The following is a 20,929-nucleotide window of genomic DNA, read 5'->3' as shown; positions in this document are numbered from 1 at the left end:
ATACATTTCTTTTAAATTCTTCTTTGAGAATGCATAGTTTTCTGACAACCAATGCTATACAGTATGTAGGGTTGATAATTTTGCACACACTATAATTGTAATAAATGTAACTTGTGCTTTAAATGCAAGCCACATGGACACTTCCACTTTGGGTAAAAACTTCTCTTTGCCTTTTTCTAATGTCTCTCTTTCACAATTTGCTGTTTTTAGTAGAATAACTCTATCCTCTTAATTTTCCAAGTTCCTCCATCCATTCGTACCACCGGGCCTGCAGAACGTTCAGTGGTTCTCCACAAGACCATCGGTCTAGAGTGCATCTCAAGCGGCATCCCTCCTCCCAGCATTACCTGGCTTAAAGATGGCCGACCTGTCGACTCAACACAGGGGCACCTTAAGGTTGGTTATTTTTTCTTTATATGACGAACCACCTGAGTAGACACAGCTTCAGGCAAACATAACATGTAGACTGATGCTCCTGAAATGCACCAAACAATGTAAGTCGTTCATGAATTTGCATGCCACGCAAAATAAACGAGGCCCTGTTCTATTTTTGTAATCTAGATGGGAACAAATTACAGTTGCCCCTTGGCCTGTGATTAGTTTTTAGCAGTAATTGTCTGCGTTTGCCTGAGGACACTAATAAAGAATAGCATTAGTTCAGGCAAAGCAGTGAAGTCATTGGCTGATTGGTATCAGCTGTTTGATTCTAAAACTGACACAATATTGCAACATGTGGAATATCTGTCTTTGCTCAACATCTTAATGTTGTATATCCTGTGTGTGTTTCTGCTTGTGTATGTAACAGCTGGAGTCGGCGGGCAGATTGCTAAAGGTCAAAGAGGCAAGACTGGAGGACTCTGGAAAATACACCTGCCTGGCCACCAATGCAGCCGGTGAAGCCCAACAGCACATTCGACTCAGTGTCCATGGTAACGTAAAGATACACACAGCACTATCTCTGGTCTCTGTCATGTAGGTTTCTCTCTGTGCTCTGTGTCGAGGGACTAGGTGGAGACAGGAGAGTATCATCTGATATATTACTGCACTTGTGTGTGTCCCTCAGAGCCTCCCAGTATTCCCTACTCTGGAGAGATCATCAACCAGACCATCCTTTCAGGCTTTCCCACCGAGCTGGAGTGCAAGGCCACAGGCAGCCCATTACCCGGTAAGAGGGCTTCCTCCTCCGTCCCCGCTGCGCTCACTCACAGGCTCCAGGGCGTAGTTTCCTCTGACCGCTGTGCTGGAACCGTCTATACTGCTGCTTGCCTTATCTTTAAGCGTTAATGGAACAGCAGAAAATTGATCTCAGATGACTCCCTTCAGGCAGCTTTACTCTCTTTCCACTGCCTTTATTTTCCAATGTAAAACAGTGCAGTTAAGAAGTCAAGTTCAAGTGGAATTTAACACTTTTCTTGTGATTTCTCTGCAATTAACAGAACGTGTTCCTCTACACAAATCTGATTTATGTGAACAATGTTGTATGTATAAAGATTTAATTAGATTTGAGATTCCATTGTCCATTGCTAGTCAGACAGAATTGAAACACATTTCTGCTTTTAATACATTTGTTGCACACTCCAACTTCACCATTATAAGATGTTATTAATATGTATTTTCCATTTGCTTTATGTAAAGCCTTGAATAACCTTTGTGTTTCAGCTATCACTTGGTACAAAGATGGCCGACCACTGACAAGTGCTGCTGGGGTCACTATGCTGAAGCGTGGCCAGGTGCTGGAGATTGAACGAGCTCAACTGTCCGATGCTGGGATGTACAGATGTGTAGCGGTCAACCTGGCCGGAGTTGCTGAGATATCCCACAGTCTGCAGGTGTACGGTGAGCACACATTACAACTGAGATTGGCTATTCCTTAATAACAGTTAGGTGACACAGGGTAAAGACAACATTAATTTATCCATCTTATCTGACTTTATAAACCTTCAGTAATGTAAAATGTATCTGTTTTGCTTAACTGTCATGGATTTATGCAATTATTTAAATGTCCTTGCAGTGCCTCCGATCATCTCCAGTCGAGGGGGCACAGTGACAGTTGTTGTGAACGAGGCTGCCAGGCTGCAGTGTGAGGCCACCGGTGTTCCTCTGCCCAACCTCACATGGCTCAAAGATGGCAGCCCTGTGGCAAGTGTATCACATGGCATACAGGTGTGTATACATTATGTCAACGCATATCAATATGATGCTATGGATTTGTACTTTGATTTAAATTGTAATGTTTAATGTTTCATTCATCATCATTACATTCGATATTTACAATATGTCTGCATTTTCATTAAACGTGTCATAGAGATGGATTTGTTCTGTAGGTTTTTAGTTGGCTGTTATTGTGTACTTGCATGTGAGCCGTGTCTAATCGTCTCTTTCTCCCTGTTAGGTCTTGTCTGGTGGCAGAGTGCTTTCTCTGAACAGCGCTCTGGTTAGTGATACAGGCAGGTACACCTGTGTGGCTGTCAATGCAGGAGGGGAACAACACAGAGAGTACGACCTGAGGGTTTATGGTGAGTAGATCACAAGTTTTTACGAACATTTACATGTGCAAAGATTACCTATATGTGAAATATATTATAATAGCTACATATACATAATCTTACATATCATATGTTACAAAAGACATATGACATAATAGGAGAAAATCAATAGTAGGAAGTTGTAACTGCTGTATTGAATGAAGTCCAACAAACAAACAAAAACATTTTTGAAATGCTATGGTTTCAGATTTTTGCTTTTCTTCCTCAATGATTGTTTACTGAATATTTGTGATGTAGACTGTTAGTCACAGAGAAAATAATATTTAAATAATGTATGTCCTCTATAACTCAGGGACTCTCACTATTTTCTTACATTTAGCAGGCAAACGATTAATATAATAATTGAGAAAATAACCATGAGATGAATCAACAATGGAAAGAATTTGCAGCTCTAGGATGTTTCAATCTTATGTTTTGATTTAGGATAGTGGGGGTTTCTCATTTTAAACTTTTAGATTACAGATTGAGCTTTATATCAGCCATTAATTACATTTTTATATCGGAATCCTTTAATATGAGCAATAAAATGGTTGTAAAACATTGGCTTCCTTTGGCATGTTCTAGGCAGGCATGCTTGAAAGAAACGCTTTTATATTTAAATGATTTTCCTCAAGACGTCATGTTCATAACACTCTTTGTTCCCTTCTTGTTTAAATTAGTTATGATTATGGCCGACTTTCAAATGTCCTTTACTAGAGCACCAGATCTATCAATAAAATAGTGAAGCTATATTTGAAAAGGGCCTCAAGCAAAACATGCATCTGTAAAGGAAGTATGCTTTGACTAAGTTTAGCATTTCAATAAACCATGTCAGTTTTCTACACAGAGCTGAGCAGATGATTTGTTATACAAGTCTGATCAAAGCTACTGTCACTGAGGTAGTAACAGGAGACAAGTAGTTTACATATAGAATATGTGCCCGTGTGTCTGTCTCTGTATGTCTGTTTCAATATATGTATGCTCAATACAAACATCCACATGACGTGTGTTTCCTCCGAAAGATCAAAAAAAGCTTGTCTGAAGAAATAAAGGCGGATTTGTTGTGGTAATTGCTACCATTCTTCTGTAGCTTCCTGTGTCTGGCCAAATGCTGAGCTGAGGGCCTGTCAGTCTCTCTCCCATGACCCTACTGAAGGGAAATGAGCCAGCAGTCCTTTTCTAGGCCAGGCCAGATTCACCCAAACGTTTGACTGTCTTGCCTCAGAAACAGAAGCTTAAATGATCAAAATCGCCACATAATGTCGAAGTTTTTTATTGGTCCAGTTTTTTGTTAGAATAGAGCCATTCATGGGGTGGAGACCTGCAGACACTTCCTGACTTGTTTCACAGCATTTCCCACTGTTTGCCTCCCCGTTGCTCAAAAGTCCCAGAAATAAGAAATCTAGTTAACCGATCTCAGCAATCTTTTGTTGTTTTGCTTAGAAAGTCACAGTGCGCAAAAACATTATTGTCCATATTTCTTTGCACTTGAGTCATTATGCAGTGCATGTTAGCAATTTGCATTGAGATCAGGTTTCAAGAACTTCTTGGAAATTAAGCAACTTTGATTGTTAATACCACAGAAAATGTTGAACTGGTTTAATGATACAATCATAGCCCACGATATAATTAGTACTTAAAGAGCACCAGATGCCCAATTTAACAGAGCCTTTGGATCTCAGGAAGCAATGGTTCTCTTTGCTAATGATGTCATATGAAGGAGTTTACAGGATTTAGAATTTCCTTGTAGGATAGCTTTCAAGTTCAATTCATGTAAAAGAACACTTGAATAGTGTGTATGCCCAGATCATTAAATCTCTCCATTTCGCAGACATACTTTTTTCTTCAATATTTTCCCTTCATGTCTCCCGCAGTGCCCCCTAACATTAAGGGTGAGGAGGTGAATGCCACGGTGATGCTCGGCCGTCCAGTGGAGCTGCAGTGCCAGAGCGATGCAATCCCTCCACCGACCCTCTCCTGGCGCAAAGATGGCCGCCCACTCTTCAGGAAGCCCGGTCTGACTGTGTCAGCAGATGGGAGTGTGCTTAAGGTACAGCCGAAATTATGAATCATAAAACAGTTTTCGTAATCTTTGTTTTGATATAGCTTGTGTATTTTAAGTTCCTCCTAAACAAAATCATTGTACTTATACTATTCACCTTGTTTTTAATTGGAGTTCAGAGTTTGTCAGTGTACCATATCTTGTGATTTTTCTCATATTGTTAGGTGGATAGTGCCCAGGTGCAGGATTCAGCTAGGTATTCCTGCGAAGCCACCAATGTTGCTGGGAAAACAGAGAAGAACTACAATCTTAACGTCTGGGGTGAGTTTATCTTTGGGGTGTTTGCTAAACTGCTTTATAAGAATACGTTTGTGTTGGCTAAGAAGCTGAATCTGAAAGTAAAAAGTAAAATATAATATAGATTTGATATATATTTGTGTTATTTATGTATGATATTAATATAATATATTTGATTAGTTGTAAAAGACCATTGATTAACCTGCACCCAATCTCTATGAAAAACAGTGATGGCCTCATAGGTTTAAAAACATGATATCAACAGTGTTATTTACATGTTAACATTTCATTTTCCTCTCACATTCAGTGATGTTGCAGCAGGGATTTGTTAGGAACTTGTTAGGACTTTCTCACTTTCACCTCAGGGAAATGAACCAGCATGTACATTGAATGTGATGTGAGCGCCTCCTTTTGGTGCATGTCATTATCTCAGTTTCTCCCAGTATCCGTGGCTCAGAGGAGGTTTCTCCTATGACTGTGACTGAAGGAAGTCTCATCACTCTGGTGTGTGAGTCCAGTGGCATACCGCCCCCCAGCCTAACCTGGAGGAAGGATGGTACGTGTCTTATTTGTTTGTAGAGACACAAAGAGCAAAAGTATTGCTACTCTATGTGGACATTGTTTAATGTACTGTGAGAAACCAGACTAACCTGTCCTCTGTATTTATCCCAGGTTCTGAAATCAAGTCGGACCAACGGCTCAGGGTTTTGTCAGGAGGTCGCCAGCTGCAGATCTCCAGCGCTGAGAGGACAGATACAGCCTCTTACTCCTGCACAGCCTCCAGCGCAGCCGGCACCACCTCAAAAGAGTACAGCCTGCAGGTTTATGGTGTGTATGTTCTACCAGATCTGTGACATCTAGATATCCAATTCATTTCAGTTTAAATATTTGCCTTTTTAGAAGAATGCACTGCCAGAGAAATCCGTTACATGTGGCAAAAATGTGATGCATTTTACATGTTGGTAGGTAACAGCATTGTGGTAAAGAGTAATAGTAAATAAGTTAAAAAGGAAGAAACCGTGTAGAAAGTGTATTTTAAGTATTTTAGACCAAGGCTAGGTGTAAGACATTAAATGGATGTTTCCTTTTATGAACAAAGAAAGCAGGGGGAAAATGTGTGTATGTTTTATTAGACTTTACCGTGTTTAAAATTACTAAAACATCATGCATGTAACTGGAGCCACTTAAATTATGCCTCTAAGTTTAAAAGAAATGTATATATTTATGCAGGTCATACAGTATGAAAAACTAGATTGTCATGTGCTTAGCATCTCTTGAAGGATTAGAGCACCAACTCACCTGCTTCTCTTCCACTTCAGTCCGCCCTTCCATCAGACGCAGCGAGGGCGACACGGATAACGTTGCCCTCACAAAAGGAGGTGATGTGACCCTACAGTGTGCTGCAGAGGGCGTGCCCCGACCAGCCATCACATGGTTGAAAGATGGCCGGCCAATCACAGGCCAGCACGGAGCTAAAGTCCTGAACGAGGGGAGGCTGTTAAAGATTAAAGATGCTAAAGTGTCAGACACAGGACGCTACACCTGTATTGCTGTCAATTTGGCCGGACAGGCTGACAGCAAGCATGACATTAGTGTACATGGTACGAAAAAACTGTCTATTTTGTTCATCAGTTAGGAGAATTACAGACCATTTCAAGGTCTTATATTTCTTTCTTTAATTTCTCCTCTTTTTCAGTCCCACCTAGCATAATTGGTCAGGTGCAGCAGCCAGAGAATGTGAGTGTTGTAGTGAAGAACCCAGTTGCTCTGAGCTGTGAGGCCTCTGGTATCCCTCTACCTGCCATCACCTGGCTAAAGGATGGTCGGCCAATCAAAGTTACGAGTTCAGTGCGTGTCCTCTCTGGTGAGTAACTGTGTGACCTAATGAGCTTGAAATGTTACAAAAGCTATACAACCTTATTTACCATTTTTCAAGATTTATCTCCCCATGTTATTGTGTGCCAGGTCAGATATATTCAAACATCTAAACAAATATATACTTTAGCTTGCTAGTCATGAAGGACTCAATGAAAACAAGCCACCAAAAATATAAATGATAGCCTCGATTTCAGACAGAGTAACAACTTGAACTTTTGGCTTCCTAGATGATTTCCAAGGCCAAGCAGTTGCAATACATCACCAGTAATAGGATCATTGCCACTGGGGCCAAACTCAACTGACAGGGAATTGTGAAACAAGTCAAACGGGAGCAATTGCTTTGAATTGTGTTTTTAAACCTTTTACAAGACATATTGAGGTCTCCAAATTAAACCATTGCCTCGAGTTAAACATACCATTCCCTGCCAATATGATTTTGTGTTCGACTTTTCGCCATTTTTAGGCATGAGCTCAGGATTTGAAAACCATTGTCAAAGTCAGGGGTGGGGAACCTTTTTCCTCTCAAGGGCCATTTCAATTTTTTCAACATCCTCCGAGGGCCGTACAAATTATTAACCTCTGCTTAAAAATCACAGCCCATTCATTTGGCCTTTCTTTCATGCTTTGCAAAGAAAAAGCAACCTCTTAATCCAGATATCTTGCCATGACTCGTGCATGCATTCACGTGCACGGTTGTGGCATGACCACCAAACAGAAAGATATGGACACAAGATGTGTGCAAAAAATGCATTTAGTTTCCTATCCATGTGAACATGATTTAAGTGGGGGGGGACCTAACCTCCTCTAGGGCGGTCCAGGGGGGCATGCTCCCCCGGGAAGATTAAGATTTAAATATTGAAGTTGAAAGCATCACTCTGGTGCACTTTGAGAGCAAAATGAAGAGATCTATGGAAACATCTCTCAACACCCATATGAAACAGAACTGTAAACAGATTTACTTTTTCTTTATGGATATTTTACAAATCACTCCCCTTTCAAACTGTATTCTTGTTTATTAATAACAACTTTTGTTTACTGTCATATAGTATTTTATACCTGTTTACTTTATTCTCTTGTTTTTTGATAACTATAATGATCATATAAAGATGTGCCTATACCTCACTGGTTGGAGAAATATTTGTAAAAATAACGGGTAGATTAATGGTTACATTGCGTTTGAAAACATTCAATTATTACACCAAATAAAAGGAAATAATTGGCTTGTTATATCTCTAGGTGGCCGGAGCCTGCGTCTAATGCATGCTGCAGTGGAGGATGCTGGGAGGTACACCTGCATTGTGTCTAACATCGCGGGAGAGGAAAGAAAGAACTTTGACCTCGACATCCTTGGTAAAGATATAAAAAAACTATTTTTTTTGTTTGTTAGATGGCATCATATTGAGTGAAAATGAAAACTTCACGATACAGATTCAAATCCAATTCAATTAAATAAAATAACAAATCTGGTGTCAGGTGTGAAAATGTGTTTACATCTATAGGACATTGGATTTAATTTACATTAATTAAAAATATATATATGATAAACATGTATCTTGCTGTGATCACTTTTTAATGAATGGGAAAACAGTGAGAACATTGTAATTGATTTTCAGTCTGATTCGACAGTTCCACCAAGCATTGTGGTCGAGGGAACTGTGGCGGACACTAAAGTGAAGGAGAAACACAACATCACTCTCAGCTGTGAGGCCTCAGGTAAGTGACAGAACACATTGGCGTCTAAATCTCGTGTTCTGCTAATGAGAATTCACTTGATCAATTGAGTATTGCTAATTTCATTTATTTCATAGGTAACCCTGTACCAGAGATTAAATGGCTGAAGGATGGACAGCTGTTGGTGCCTGACACACGGCACCAGATTCTGTCTCACGGCCGTTTCCTCCAAATATCTGCGGCCCAAATTGCAGACACCGGCAGGTACAGCTGCCTGGCATCCAACAGTGCAGGGGAACGCAGCCGGCACTTCAACCTCAATGTCCTGGGTACAAACACAATGCCTTTTTGTATTATTTACAGTATGAATAAAACTATTTGGTAGGTGTATTACTTTTAGTTTTATTACCGTGCTTTTCCCTCCTTTTTTTTGCCAGTTTCTCCCACCATTGCTGGATCAGGTCCTGACGGTTCTTCAGAGAAGGTGACCGTCACTCTGAGCAGCCCCACCTCTCTCGTGTGTGAAGTCCAATCCTACCCTCCTGCTCTCATCGTCTGGCTCAAGGACGGCACTCCGTTTGAGTCAAGTCGCAGCATCCGAGTCCTTCCAGGTTTGAAATCACACTTACATAACAATAGACTTGAAATGTAATAGAATACAGCAGTAGGGTCTGTAATCCATCACCCATGCTTTCACAGGTGGGCGCACCCTGCAGATCCTGAACGCTAAAGAAGAGGATGCCGGGAGATATACCTGTGTGGCCACTAATGAGGCTGGAGAGACCCTGAAGCACTATGAGGTCAAGGTTTATGGTGAGATTTATGTTTCTTTGAGAACATGCTGTAACTTAATAGAGCTTTCCTCAAAGACAATCTTTATCGACTGAAAAATAATTGATGATTTGATGTAATTAAAATATCTGAAAACTGATTTTCCCACAACGAATCATTCAAAAGCCCCATTTGAAATGTTGTTTACCACAGGTTAGCTCATAAGTCATTCATCATTAAGAAATCATTAAACAATGACTTACTGACTAAAGAAATCTTGGTAAATTAAGAGTGAAAAGACGGATTAGTCAAGCACATTTACGAGAGGGAGTATAATATAAATTAATATAGCTCAAATACTGATAGTAATGATCAGAGATTACGTGTTAAATCTGTACATTCTTGGTGATGGATGAAACATGATCATATAAACAATATCAATGTATTCTAAACATGTTTCTTGACCCCAGTTCCTCCTCAGATCAATAAGAATGATATTCCAGGGGAGGGAATGGCACCCAAAGAGGTCAAGATCAAGGTCAACAGCACGCTGACACTCGAGTGTGCAGCTCAGGCCTTTCCTACCCCAGCACTGCAGTGGTTCAAGGACGGACAGGTAGCAATCTGATTTCATTCTATGAGTGATTATGGGAGAAAAAATGACCTGTAAAACCTGCTCTGATTCCTCACTCTCGTAATTACTTTTCCTCCATAGATCCTGCGCACGGATGAACATGTGTCCATAACAGCCAACGGTCGTATTGTTCAGATCAAGCATGCTCAGGTGTCAGACACCGGCCGCTACACCTGCGTAGCCACTAACATAGCTGGAGAGGATGAGAAGGACTTTGATGTAAATATACAAGGTGAACTGGGTCGACTGAAGCTGATGTGTTAACTGAGACTATTTATGCATTTCATGGGCTCAAAGTGTATTCTGGTTCTGTTGTTTTGTGTGTGTGTGTGTGTGTGTGTGTGTGTGTGTGTGTGTGTGTGTGTGTGTGTGTGTGTGTGTGTGTGTGTGTGTGTGTGTGTGTGTGTGTGTGTGTGTGTGTGTGTGTGTGTGTGTGTGTGTGTGTGTGTGTGTGTGTGTGTGTGTGTGTGTGTGTGTGTGTGTGTGTTTGAAAATGGTAATTTCTGCAAAAAAGTTTGTGCTTTAAAAGAAAAACACCATTCATTTTACAGCATCCTTAATTCATAAAGGAACAATTTCTGCCTTAAAGTGTGCTCTCAGCTAAAATCAAAAATAAAGATGACAAAAATGATTACTTTTTCCTTTTTCAGTTCCGCCTAATTTCAACAGGCCTGGTGGAGTTGGTGATAGCACGTCTCCCCCAGGCTTTGGAGGGGAAGTTCGAGATGTGATACTCAACAATCCCATCTCTCTGTATTGTGAGACCAATGCTGTGCCTCCTCCTACACTCACCTGGTACAAAGACGGACAACTGCAGACCTCAAATGACAGAGTTCTGATCTTGCCGGGTGAGTTGACATACAAAACAGGGAGGGAGCAAGATGGAGAATGAGTTTGTACTAATCGTTGACGTTTTATTCACAGGTGGGCGAGTGTTACAGAATCCCAGATCCCAGGCTGAAGATTCAGGAAGGTATACGTGTGTGGCTGTCAACGAAGCAGGAGAAGACTCCATTCAGTATGATGTCAGAGTATTATGTGAGTAAAAACTATTTTCATTATGGTTAAAGTATCAGACAGTTGGGGGGAGTGTTTTTATTTGCAATGAACCGTTTCAACCACTCTCCTCTGGCAGGAGGCAACGGCCCAATCAGGACCAAAACTTGCCACCACAAAAGCAGTTTACTGTTTATTGTTATTGCATTCATTTCCTATGTAAAAACTTTCTTGGCAACAAACCTGATTCTCATTCTCATTGTGTGTTACTGTCCTACAATAGTGCCGCCGACCATACGAGGAGTAGACAGTGATTTGCCCAACGAGGTCACTGTGTTAGTCAACAAAACTACCCAACTGGAGTGTTACGTGGTTGGAAACCCCGCGCCCAAGATCACCTGGTTTAAAGACAGCCAGCCAGTCAGTTCTGATGGGCCACATAGGATCTTGTCCAATGGGCGAACACTTCAGGTAAAAACTAGAAAGCAAAGAGAGTTGTTCTCCACATGTTTCCTAGCCCATTTTCATTACAAGTTACTCTTATATAACAGTAGCCTATAATATTAACCAAAGATAGAAACCCTTGTACAATATAATGAAATCAACAGAAGGTCCTTTCCATAAATATATTTATAAAACTTAAATTGTTTGGTATTAGATTGGCTTCATTCTCTTTTGTGTAACTCTCTAAGGTACGGATACAACAGACAGTGGAATATCTTTCCCAATACAAAACAATTGCTTCATCACTTTAACTTAGTTGATCCTGTCTATTTAAGTAGATCTGTGCTCTTACTAGATTCCACATTTCACTGTCTTTCCCAACCATCAGGTGTTGACTGCTCAGGTGTCGGACACAGGGCGCTATGTGTGTGTGGCTGACAATGTGGCTGGAAGTGCAGACAAGTCCTTTAACCTTAATGTTCATGGTGAGTCACATTTCCATTCTTAATTGTCTTTTATTATCATAATTGTGCAAAGAGGAAATCTACATTTACTTTCATGTGGAAAGCACTGATTTCTATCTACTTTATACATGATTTAATTGTGTTAAAAATACTATTTGCTATACTTAATATTTATTATCTTTTTCCTTCAAGTACCTCCAACCATTATCGGCCTGAGTCCTGAGACTGTGACTGTGGTGGTGAACCATTTTGTGTCACTCTCTTGTGAAGCTACTGGTTTCCCCCCTCCTTCCCTAAGCTGGCTAAATGACAGGGGTCCCATTCAGGCCAACACCAATGCACTCATCATGCCAGGTATTGCAACTTGGGTTACATTTAATTTATTTACATGTGCAAAGAATATCTGTATCTGAGCCTGAAAAAATATCTACAACAGTTTATTCTAAAATGTATCGGTGTGTTCATTTGTGCCTTTAGGTGGTCGTACACTACAGATTCTGAAAGCCAAAGTTTCTGATGGAGGAAAGTACAGCTGTGTGGCCATGAATGCAGCAGGAGAGGCATACAAACAAATTTATCTCACCGTTTTTGGTCAGTACAAACCCATATTGTGTTGAATGTACAGCCCTGACCATTATTCATCATAAACTGATGAATAATGTTTTTGTCCTTTGACTCTTAGTTCCTCCAAGTATCCGGGACAGTGGTGGGGATTCTCCTGTGGTGGTGAATGTGCTCGTTGGGAAATCAGTAAAGCTGGAGTGTGAGTCCAACGCTGTCCCTCCACCCACCATCACCTGGTACAAGAACGGCAGGATGGTGACAGAAACGGCAAACCTGCGCATAGTGGCAGAGGGACAGATGCTTGAGATCAAAGGCTCCGAGGTAAGAGATGCACTGTTTTTTGTTCTTGATCTTTTTTTTAACAAACTTTGAGCAAGTCAAATGGAGTGGCCATTACTGTGAGGTCTTTTTTCTTTCTTTTGATGAAAGCAACTCTTGTCTTTGTCACCTTATTTGTGTTTGTCATAATATTGTTTTCAATGTTTTTCTTTCCCATCTTTCTTGAATGTCTTCTCTTTCGTTCAGGTGTCTGATACAGGACAATATGTCTGCAAGGCCACCAATGTTGCTGGACAAGTGGACAAGAACTTCCACTTGAATATCTATGGTAGCTCACAAAATATTTTAATTCTTCAAAAATATAAACTTACTAAAACACACATTGAATTGCTTAACACTTAGATTATAATATTGAAACAAATCGTTCTACTTCTCTCTTCAGTGCCTCCCAGTATTGATGGCCCAGCAGAGGAGAGTGTTGTGGAAACCATAAGTAACCCAGTTACCTTTGCCTGTGATGCTACTGGAATCCCTCCTCCAAGCCTCGCGTGGTTAAAGAATGGACGACCTATAGGTAAGCCTGCGTTTTGTCAATTTCTTCCTGGGACAGAAAAGTTATTCTTCATCTGTCTCTTACATTTAAATCAAATAACCTGTTTTAACACAAGTAACCGTTGATGAGACAAAGGGAAAGGGGTACTACTACATAACATGGTACTGTAACACCATGGTCATTTCATATAAACCAAACATATGTTCTTCGTATTTCTTTAGAGAACTCAGAGTCTCTGGAGATGCACATCTTCGCAGGAGGAAGCAAGCTGCAGATTGCGCGGTCACAGGTTGCTGACAGCGGCACTTACACATGTGTGGCCTCCAACATGGAGGGCAAGGCACGCAAGAGCTACCATCTCTCTATACAAGGTACATGCACACTATACTATAAATATATTTAAATCAATTCTAACCCTTTTGCAAATTAAAGACATGTAAAAGCTTCTCTTCCCATGAGCCTCATAGAAAATTACAGCATCAGGATTAATGTGCTGACAGTATGCTCTCATACAAATACATGTGTTTATAGGATTGTGCTAAGACCAGTTATTCTTTCTTAGTCCCTCCCAGCATATCTGGATCAGAGATGCCGCGTGAAATGGGAGTCCTTCTCAATGAAAGCATCCAGCTGGTTTGTCAGGCTCGGGGAACCCCGGCTCCAACCATCCAGTGGTTAAAGGATGGCGAAGTCATCACCAATGCAGGAAACCAAGGGCTCAGGTAATGCTTGCTGCATGAACAAAGATCTCACAGTAGTCCAATCCAGTGATGGGTGAGTGTGTTGATGATGGTGCAATAATGCCTTTGCATTCAGGATCAGTCCAGATGGAAGCACACTCACTTTGACCGAAGCTAACACACCTGATAGTGGCAAGTACACTTGTGTGGCCACCAACACTGCAGGGGAAGAAGACAGGATATTCAATCTGAATGTGTATGGTGGGTTTCATTTATTTTCTATTTGTGTCGTCCAGTACAAACTTGTTTATAGCATGAGGAGTTTGTTTTTCACTGACTTTGCTTTCCATTTTGCTCTCTCAGTGCCTCCTGTGATAGACGGCAACAGTGAGACAGTTGAGCAGCTGACCACAGTTCTTGACAGTTCTGTCAACATTGAGTGTGTTGCAGCAGGCTCTCCTCCGCCCCAGCTCAACTGGCTGAGAAACGGCCTGCCTCTGCCAGTCTCCTCCCACATACGGCTTCTTTCTGCTGGACAGGTGCTTCGGTAGGTCAGTGGACAGGGTTCAAGAAGAGTTTGTTTCACATGGTGCTGCATTAAGAACAACTTCTTGTGTTTCTTGTGGGAAAAATTCTAGTCAGAAATTGTAGCAAATCGTTGTGTGAGCCATAGGTTTAATTCGTTTTCTGTAAAATGTGATAATAAGTTGCTTATCTTTTTAAAACTATCCTGCAGGTATTCCTACTAATACATGAGTATGGAAATTCTCCCTGCTTAATGCAATTTCACTGTAATGAGTTACATTAGAAAGTGTTTCATTTTCTGACATGCTGATCCATTGGTTTTGGGTATTTTTTGTGTCCTAATTCAATTGCAATTGGACACTTATATGTTGTACCTTTGGCTTCTGTTAGGATTACACGCACTCAGGTGTCCGACAGTGGCACCTATACCTGCGTTGCATCAAATAGAGCAGGAGTGGACAACAGACATTATAAACTACAATTGCATGGTGAGTCTGAAAACATTACCTGCTTGTAAAAATTGAAAATGAAACTTATTACCAAACACAATTCAATCAAACTGTTTAACAATAGTCATTAATATGTTGTATTACTTTCCTTAGTCCCTCCTGGTTTGGATGGAGCCGGCGGCACAGAGGATGTGACTGTAGTCAGAGGAAACTCGGCTTCTCTGCTTTGTATTGCTGATGGGACCCCAACCCCAACTATGTCCTGGCTTAAAGAAGGGGTAACTCTACTTACTGACCCTCATCTGAAGTTCCTAAACCTGAATACAACGATCCAAATCATCCAGACTCAGGTCAATGACACAGGACGCTATACCTGCATGGCTAACAATAGCGCTGGCCAAGCTAGCCGCCACTTCAACCTAAAAGTGCTGGGTGAGTAATTGGAGATTATTACTCTTTATCCAGCTTCAGCCTTTGAATTATATATACAGTATGGAAAGACATATTGTTTGTTTATGTTTTCATATTTAGACCCTCCACACATCAACGGCTCTGGAGTACCTGCAGAAGTTTCTGTTGTGGTTAATAATGTCCTGGAGCTTCAGTGTGAGGCCTCAGGTATCCCTACGCCCTCTTTGACCTGGCTGAAGGATGGACGCCCGCTGCCACAGACAGACAGTGTGCGCCTCTTGCGGGGGGGAGAGGTTCTCCGTGTGGCCTCAGCACAGGTCAGTGACAGGGGAAGTTTGATGTGAAATAAAATGTCTCATATATAAAATGTGTTTACCCTTTCCAATGAAAGCATCAAAAACATACTTCCTTTTAAATATTGTTAATTGCGCGGCAGACTCTCTCTGTCTGTTATATATATTATTTGTCAGCAAAAATGAACAAAACATCTTTAAATGCTCTATATGATACAAAATGTTTACTAAACTCTTCTACACTCAGTTGGAGGACACAGGCAGATACAGCTGCTTAGCAAACAGTCCAGCAGGAGATGACGACAAGGAGTTCCTGGTTCGAGTGAATGGTGGTTTTTTAAATTACCTTATATTAAATGTACAACAAAAAGGATAATTCATCAACTCATGCGCATGAAACAATTGTACTAATATTTTTTCTGTAATATTTGTCTGGACAATTAATAAAATGTAATGTAAGTTGACATAAAATCCAGGTAACCCTGTCTCTTTCTGGATTTCCCCCAACAGTCCCCCCTAACATTGCGGGGGAGAGCACACCTCAGGACCTGTCAGTGCTGCAGAACAGACAGGTTATCCTGGAGTGCAAGTCTGATGCTGTCCCACCTCCAACTCTCAGCTGGCTCAAAGATGGCCAACCATTGCAGGTCAGAAACCAAACAAATAACATATCCCACAATAATATGACTTCCCGCTAAATATATTCACAAATGATTTTCTATCTTTTTGTAGGCCTCTGCCCGAGTGCGTATTCTGTCTGGTGGCCGCTACTTACAAATCAACATGGCCGAGCTCAACGACAGAGCTCAGTATACCTGTGTGGCAAGCAACATCGCTGGCAAGACCACGCGTCAGTTTAACCTGACTGTCAATGGTACAATGACATATTTGATCTAAAACTAATATATATCATGAGATACTCTCTATACTTGCATAAATAAAAGAGTATTTTTAATTGACTAATTCTCCGTAATTATTCATAGAGCTGAATTCATTACTCAAGTAAAAAACGATGTAACCTGTGTCCTCAGTGGCCCCAACCATCAAGGAAGGCTCCCAGACCGTGTCAGTGCACATTGACAAGCCTGCAGTGCTTGAGTGTATTGTAAGTGGAGTGCCACCGCCTCGTGTAACCTGGAGGAAACACGGTGCCATCCTGGCAGGAAACAACCCCAGGTAAATCAAAATATATTATTAGGATGCCTTTCTCTTTCTCAATGAGCAATATTTTCCTTACTAAATGACGATTGCTGATGAACATCATGTATTTCCACGATATTACATCTAGAAATTAGGTTAAAATATTATAGGCAATATCTATTTATTGACATTTTCTCGAAGCTGTATCTTAATCAGTTTGTACAAATGTGTTCAGGTATACATTTGCAGAGGATGGGTCATTACACATCCACTCTGCTCAGGTGACAGACACTGGCCGCTACCTGTGTATGGCAACAAATCAGGCTGGGACCCAGCGCAAGAGAGTGGATCTGCAAGTATTTGGTGGGTGGTAAAACACATGAATACTTTTAAACAATCACCCACAAGCAAAAATCCCCCAGTCATTTTATGATCCTAATTTTTCATCTTTCAGTCCCTCCTTCCATCGCTGACAGTCGCACCAATGTGACGGTTACAGTCAACGTTCAGACCACCCTGTCTTGCGAGGCCACAGGCATACCCAAACCCACTGTCAGCTGGATCAAAAATGGTCGAACCATCAATACTGACCAGAACCAGAATATGTACAGGTTGATCCAGGTTTTCTCCCTCTCTGTTCTATAACTCAAGATTAAAAACTCTGTAATGCAAAAATGGAACGTAGTACCACATTAATAACATTATTTGCTTGACCGTTTCATTGTAAGCACTTTGAATTGCCTTGTGTTGAAAGGTACTATATAAATAAACTTGCCTTGCCTTGTAAGATACATTTTTCATAGTGGTGCACATCATAGTGAATGTTCTCTTAGATAATTAACTTTTAGTTACTTACAGATTGCTGTCATCAGGCTCCCTGGTAGTTATAGCACCAACAGTCGAGGACACAGCTGTGTATGAATGTGTGGTTTCTAATGAGGCAGGAGAAGACTCCAGATCCATCAACCTCACTGTCCACGGTGAGCAATCTCTTAAAATGTGATCATTATTATTCTGGTACGTCCATTAAGGGTGTGTCAATATGTTATTAAATGTATTAGATATTTTGCTAACAAGTTTGACTGTATGTCCTACTAGTTCCACCATCTATAGCAGATGAACCCACAGAGCTGGTTGTGACCAGACTGTCCCCAGTGGTCATCGCCTGCACTGCCTCTGGTGTCCCAGCGCCCACAATCCACTGGAGCAAAGATGGCTCGAGGCTTCCTAAAGAGGGACAAGGCTACAGCATCCTACCTACAGGTCAGAATCAGAATACATGTGTTGTATTTAGTACATGACCTTCCAAACTTCCAACAAAATTCCTAAATCGACAGCAAACTAGAGTTAATAATGCTTTAGTTTTCAGCTCATTCTTCAACCTGTGCTAAGTTTTAGAAAGGCTACAGCTGTGACTCCCATAACACTGCAGTTAAGATTATAGGAGATAAATGTGTCCTGTGTGATTAATTAGCTTTATTAAATTGGTTGATTTGGTGTGTGTGTGTGTGTGTGTGTGTGTGTGTGTGTGTGTGTGTGTGTGTGTGTGTGTGTGTGTGTGTGTGTGTGTGTGTGTGTGTGTGTGTGTGTGTGTGTGTGTGTGTGTGTGTGTGTGTGTGTGTGTGTGTGTGTGTGTGTGTGTGTGTGTGTGTGTGTGTGTGTGTGTGTGTGTGTGTGTGTGTGTGTGTGTGTGTGTGTGCGTGCGCAGGTCCAGTAGAAATCACCTCAGCTGAGCTCAGTCACTCTGGACGCTACTCATGCACAGCCAAGAATGCTGCAGGCTCCACCCACCGCCATGTGCAGCTCACAGTGCAGCGTAAGAACATCCTGAGGATCCATTAATCAAGAGATAAACTGCTGTCTGAGAGAGCAGCAAGCCAAAAATATTCATTGTTAAAAGTTGCTACTCATATCATTGTGTTGTGGGTAAATGATCCAATGTGAATATTTCCTTAAGCTATAACAACTGTGTGATTCTGTTGTGATTTGACTTTATTATTGGGATCTTTCTGAGAATCCCTCTGCTCCCATTCCTCTCCTCAGAGCTCCCGGTGATCCAGTCTCATCCCTCCACCCTGGATGTGATCCTGAACAACCCAATCACTCTGCCCTGCAGGGCCACAGGTGCACCCAGACCCACCATCACCTGGCAGAAGGAAGGCATCAACATACCTACCTCAGGTAATTACTCCTGTCTACATGTATGTGTCAGGGTTTCCGTTAGCCGGTAATTACCGGTTTTTAGCTGGTAAAATTTATAAAAAACCGGTAAATTCAAAAGCTGACGGTCAAAATGTCTGGTAATAATTAGGGAGGCTCCGATAGATCGGCCGCCGGTCATTATCGTCGATATTCACTCTTAATAGTTTGATCGGTGCTCTCTATAAAGGCCGACCAGGAGAGCTGGATCTGATCGATATGGACATAAACGCGAGTGAAGTATAACCGGACGCGAGAGAGAGATCAGATCAGCTGCTGAGTCTGACCGAGACACGCAGCTCTGCATAATCACCTGAAGCCCCGCCCTCTGTTTAGCGAGCTGCAGGAGAAACTGACGGGCTGTCATAGAGAGAGGGAGGGAGAGAGAGAGATGGAGGGAGAGGGGAAAAGAGAGGCTCCGTTTCTCCCGTGTTATTATTCAAAGTTGATGTAAACTTCTGAATAATGTACGTTATCTACTACAAGTAGTTTATTTGAATGTAATAATGATGTTGTTTGTTGTTTGTGGAATCATTTATTGAAAAATGAATCTGAATTTTTCGATTACGATTATAAACTGAGCCCCGTGAACTGAGTTTTAAACTGAAGCATATCTGCTCATAGTCCGGTAATTACCTGCTTACGGAAACTCTGCTACACAACTCTTATTATTATTGAAATATGACCGGTAAGTTTCAAATTTGTCCGGTAAAATAAATTCTGCCCGGACATTTGACCGGCGAGAAAAAATCCTAGCGGAAACACTGGTATGTGTGTGTCAGCAATCATAAGTAATCAGTCATAACAGCCTCCCTTGATTCCTGCCAGGTGGAAGTTTCACAGTCCTGCCGAATGGAAGTCTGCAGATCACTAAGGCCTCTGTGTCAGACTCTGGGACGTACATATGTGTGGCTCAAAACCCTGCAGGCACTGCACTGGGCAAGACCAAACTCAGAGTACAAGGTGGGGCACACACTCCAAGTAACTAGATTTATAGGCATAGTATGTTATACATAAATGTGTACAAGCATGTAAGAAATGCATCTAGAAATCAATTGAAATCTGATAGCTCTGCATGAAATGCTACATTCATCTTTTTTTTATAACAGACACTTTTTTTAACTAGTTAAACAAACCTTCAACCCAAACTAACTTCATTCATCTAAATTCATGTTTAACAGCCTCATTTCCTTATGCTATCAGTAAATATTCAAAATGTTGTGACTTCATGTGGTATTTCTATTTTCTGTGTCCTGCAGTTCCTCCAGTGATCAGCTCAGAGACTGTAGAGTACCTGGCACCTGTGGACTCCTCTGTGATGTTACACTGCCATGCTGACGGCTCACCTTCCCCCTCTGTCACATGGCACAAAGACGGGCAGCCGCTGCATGAATCTGTGCGCCAACGGGTTCTCAGTTCAGGATCCCTGCAGATCGCCTTCATCCAGCCAAGTGATACTGGACGATACACCTGCACTGCTGCCAATGCAGCAGGCACGGTCAGCCATGAGATGAGCTTGACTGTACACAGTAAGTTTCAATGAATGTAGGATTTTAAACCACATCACTGTGGTAGAAAATAATGATGTAGCTGTGTTTACTTCTGACTGCAAGTTACAAAGAACAAAGTGTATTTGTTACAGTTTATTTTCCACACATTTCTTCTGGTGTACTGCATGTTTCCTCTTATCCCATTACGTGATCAAGCCAATTTGCCTCAAAATGTAAAATGTAGTTAACAGGGTATTTGTGGCTGCCAAATCTCCCTGTGAGTGTATGTGTAATGTATCAACCAAATCTACACTATCTTTTACATTTGAATGTGACAATGACTTCTTTGCAGTCCCCCCTTCCATCCGTGATGGAGAGCTGGAGGTAGCGGTGGTGGAAAACAGTCAGGCTCAGCTGGTGTGTGTGGTGGAGGGGGTCCCTCAGCCAAGCTTGACCTGGGAGAAGGACGGTAATCCTCTCAGTGAAAGCACAGGGGAGTACACCATCCTGCCCTCCGGAGAACTAGTTATAGACGTCGCTCAGGTAGAAAAAACATTTAAAATAATTTTACTATTTATTGATATGGGTAAATTGCTAAAGTGAACTTGGCACGTATTGACTATATCTAAGGTGGCTTGTCCTGCATCAAAAATATGATTTTAAA

The 20,929-nt window shown here is 41.4% G+C and overlaps 1 protein-coding gene across 1 annotated transcript in view; it reads left to right on the top strand.

Annotated features, from left to right (window-relative positions):
• hmcn1 (hemicentin 1) overlaps positions 1 to 20,929 on the top strand; it is a 107,524-nt gene that overhangs the window by 75,227 nt on the left and 11,368 nt on the right. The window contains exons 35-82 of the mRNA XM_034081502.1: positions 242 to 396; positions 806 to 929; positions 1,064 to 1,165; positions 1,660 to 1,836; positions 2,012 to 2,163; positions 2,393 to 2,516; positions 4,400 to 4,575; positions 4,752 to 4,848; positions 5,258 to 5,380; positions 5,497 to 5,652; positions 6,144 to 6,425; positions 6,521 to 6,688; positions 7,939 to 8,052; positions 8,329 to 8,415; positions 8,511 to 8,702; positions 8,811 to 8,984; positions 9,073 to 9,186; positions 9,615 to 9,760; positions 9,860 to 10,010; positions 10,429 to 10,626; positions 10,703 to 10,816; positions 11,058 to 11,245; positions 11,607 to 11,703; positions 11,875 to 12,036; positions 12,160 to 12,273; positions 12,365 to 12,567; positions 12,772 to 12,853; positions 12,968 to 13,099; positions 13,300 to 13,449; positions 13,641 to 13,800; positions 13,895 to 14,019; positions 14,122 to 14,305; positions 14,674 to 14,771; positions 14,886 to 15,164; positions 15,264 to 15,460; positions 15,684 to 15,765; positions 15,947 to 16,083; positions 16,169 to 16,310; positions 16,468 to 16,612; positions 16,812 to 16,939; positions 17,031 to 17,187; positions 17,435 to 17,556; positions 17,675 to 17,839; positions 18,285 to 18,392; positions 18,620 to 18,757; positions 19,604 to 19,738; positions 20,035 to 20,304; positions 20,618 to 20,808. Of these exons, the coding sequence (XP_033937393.1) occupies positions 242 to 396; positions 806 to 929; positions 1,064 to 1,165; positions 1,660 to 1,836; positions 2,012 to 2,163; positions 2,393 to 2,516; positions 4,400 to 4,575; positions 4,752 to 4,848; positions 5,258 to 5,380; positions 5,497 to 5,652; positions 6,144 to 6,425; positions 6,521 to 6,688; positions 7,939 to 8,052; positions 8,329 to 8,415; positions 8,511 to 8,702; positions 8,811 to 8,984; positions 9,073 to 9,186; positions 9,615 to 9,760; positions 9,860 to 10,010; positions 10,429 to 10,626; positions 10,703 to 10,816; positions 11,058 to 11,245; positions 11,607 to 11,703; positions 11,875 to 12,036; positions 12,160 to 12,273; positions 12,365 to 12,567; positions 12,772 to 12,853; positions 12,968 to 13,099; positions 13,300 to 13,449; positions 13,641 to 13,800; positions 13,895 to 14,019; positions 14,122 to 14,305; positions 14,674 to 14,771; positions 14,886 to 15,164; positions 15,264 to 15,460; positions 15,684 to 15,765; positions 15,947 to 16,083; positions 16,169 to 16,310; positions 16,468 to 16,612; positions 16,812 to 16,939; positions 17,031 to 17,187; positions 17,435 to 17,556; positions 17,675 to 17,839; positions 18,285 to 18,392; positions 18,620 to 18,757; positions 19,604 to 19,738; positions 20,035 to 20,304; positions 20,618 to 20,808 (7,217 nt within the window). The remainder of the gene's footprint in view (positions 1 to 241; positions 397 to 805; positions 930 to 1,063; positions 1,166 to 1,659; positions 1,837 to 2,011; positions 2,164 to 2,392; positions 2,517 to 4,399; positions 4,576 to 4,751; positions 4,849 to 5,257; positions 5,381 to 5,496; positions 5,653 to 6,143; positions 6,426 to 6,520; positions 6,689 to 7,938; positions 8,053 to 8,328; positions 8,416 to 8,510; positions 8,703 to 8,810; positions 8,985 to 9,072; positions 9,187 to 9,614; positions 9,761 to 9,859; positions 10,011 to 10,428; positions 10,627 to 10,702; positions 10,817 to 11,057; positions 11,246 to 11,606; positions 11,704 to 11,874; positions 12,037 to 12,159; positions 12,274 to 12,364; positions 12,568 to 12,771; positions 12,854 to 12,967; positions 13,100 to 13,299; positions 13,450 to 13,640; positions 13,801 to 13,894; positions 14,020 to 14,121; positions 14,306 to 14,673; positions 14,772 to 14,885; positions 15,165 to 15,263; positions 15,461 to 15,683; positions 15,766 to 15,946; positions 16,084 to 16,168; positions 16,311 to 16,467; positions 16,613 to 16,811; positions 16,940 to 17,030; positions 17,188 to 17,434; positions 17,557 to 17,674; positions 17,840 to 18,284; positions 18,393 to 18,619; positions 18,758 to 19,603; positions 19,739 to 20,034; positions 20,305 to 20,617; positions 20,809 to 20,929) is intronic.

This window comes from Pseudochaenichthys georgianus, chromosome 4 (genome assembly GCF_902827115.2).
Source record: "Pseudochaenichthys georgianus chromosome 4, fPseGeo1.2, whole genome shotgun sequence".
Taxonomy (NCBI): domain Eukaryota; kingdom Metazoa; phylum Chordata; class Actinopteri; order Perciformes; family Channichthyidae; genus Pseudochaenichthys; species Pseudochaenichthys georgianus.
This window is presented reverse-complemented; position numbering and strand designations above follow the sequence as displayed.